The sequence below is a fragment of the Carlito syrichta genome, unplaced genomic scaffold, assembly GCF_000164805.1.
Source record: "Carlito syrichta isolate Samal-C Ts95f unplaced genomic scaffold, Tarsius_syrichta-2.0.1 Scaffold308847, whole genome shotgun sequence".
Classification (NCBI taxonomy): domain Eukaryota; kingdom Metazoa; phylum Chordata; class Mammalia; order Primates; family Tarsiidae; genus Carlito; species Carlito syrichta.
In genome coordinates this window covers 1,137,443-1,138,012 of record NW_007252943.1, presented here as the reverse complement: position 1 = coordinate 1,138,012, position 570 = coordinate 1,137,443, and the positions used below count along the sequence as shown (strand labels likewise).

General features: G+C 71.4%; 1 protein-coding gene across 2 annotated transcripts in view; it reads left to right on the top strand.

Annotated features, from left to right (window-relative positions):
- The window catches only part of MDGA1 (MAM domain containing glycosylphosphatidylinositol anchor 1), a 59,574-nt gene continuing 59,004 nt past the window's right edge, over positions 1-570 (top strand). For both annotated transcript variants that reach the window (XM_021716610.1, XM_008066149.2), the window contains exon 1: positions 1-129. In XM_021716610.1, coding sequence (XP_021572285.1) covers positions 63-129 — 67 coding nt within the window. In that variant the 5' untranslated portion in view covers positions 1-62. The remainder of the gene's footprint in view (positions 130-570) is intronic.

Here is a 570-nt window from a genome sequence, read left to right as displayed (position 1 = left end):
ATGCGCCCCCCGCCGCCTCTCGGGCTGCGCCGCCTCGCGGGGATGAAGCGCCGGCCGTGAAGATGGAGGTGACCTGCCTTCTACTTCTGGCGCTGATCCCCTTCCACTGCCGGGGACAAGGAGTCTACGGTAAGAGCCCGCGTCCCGCTCCGCGCTGGCTCGGCCCCGCGCGGAAACTTTGCAAGAGGCGCAAAGAGCGCGCTGCCTGGGCTTGGTGGAGACCTCGGCTCGGGACTCTGGAGTGGAGCCGGCGTCCCCGCCCTCTCCAGGGCGCGGGGACACCGAGCTAGCTGCTTCCGAGCACAGGGACCGGTCGTAGGGTCTGGCGTGAGGCTGTGGGACCAGGGGCAGTGGGTACCCACGTTCCCAGACGCTGCCAAGGGCGGGAAGGACTAGGAACCCTCGAGAGCACCCAGTCGGGTCGGGAGACCCTGGAGACCCAGCCCAGGGCCGGGGCAACAACTCGCGCTGAAGCCTCGTCCTCCCTGGCGCGGCCTCGGAGCGAAAGCCCAGCGATGCCCGAGCCGGAGTTGCGCGCGGCGGGCGGACGAGCCGGCCGTGGGCGCCGCG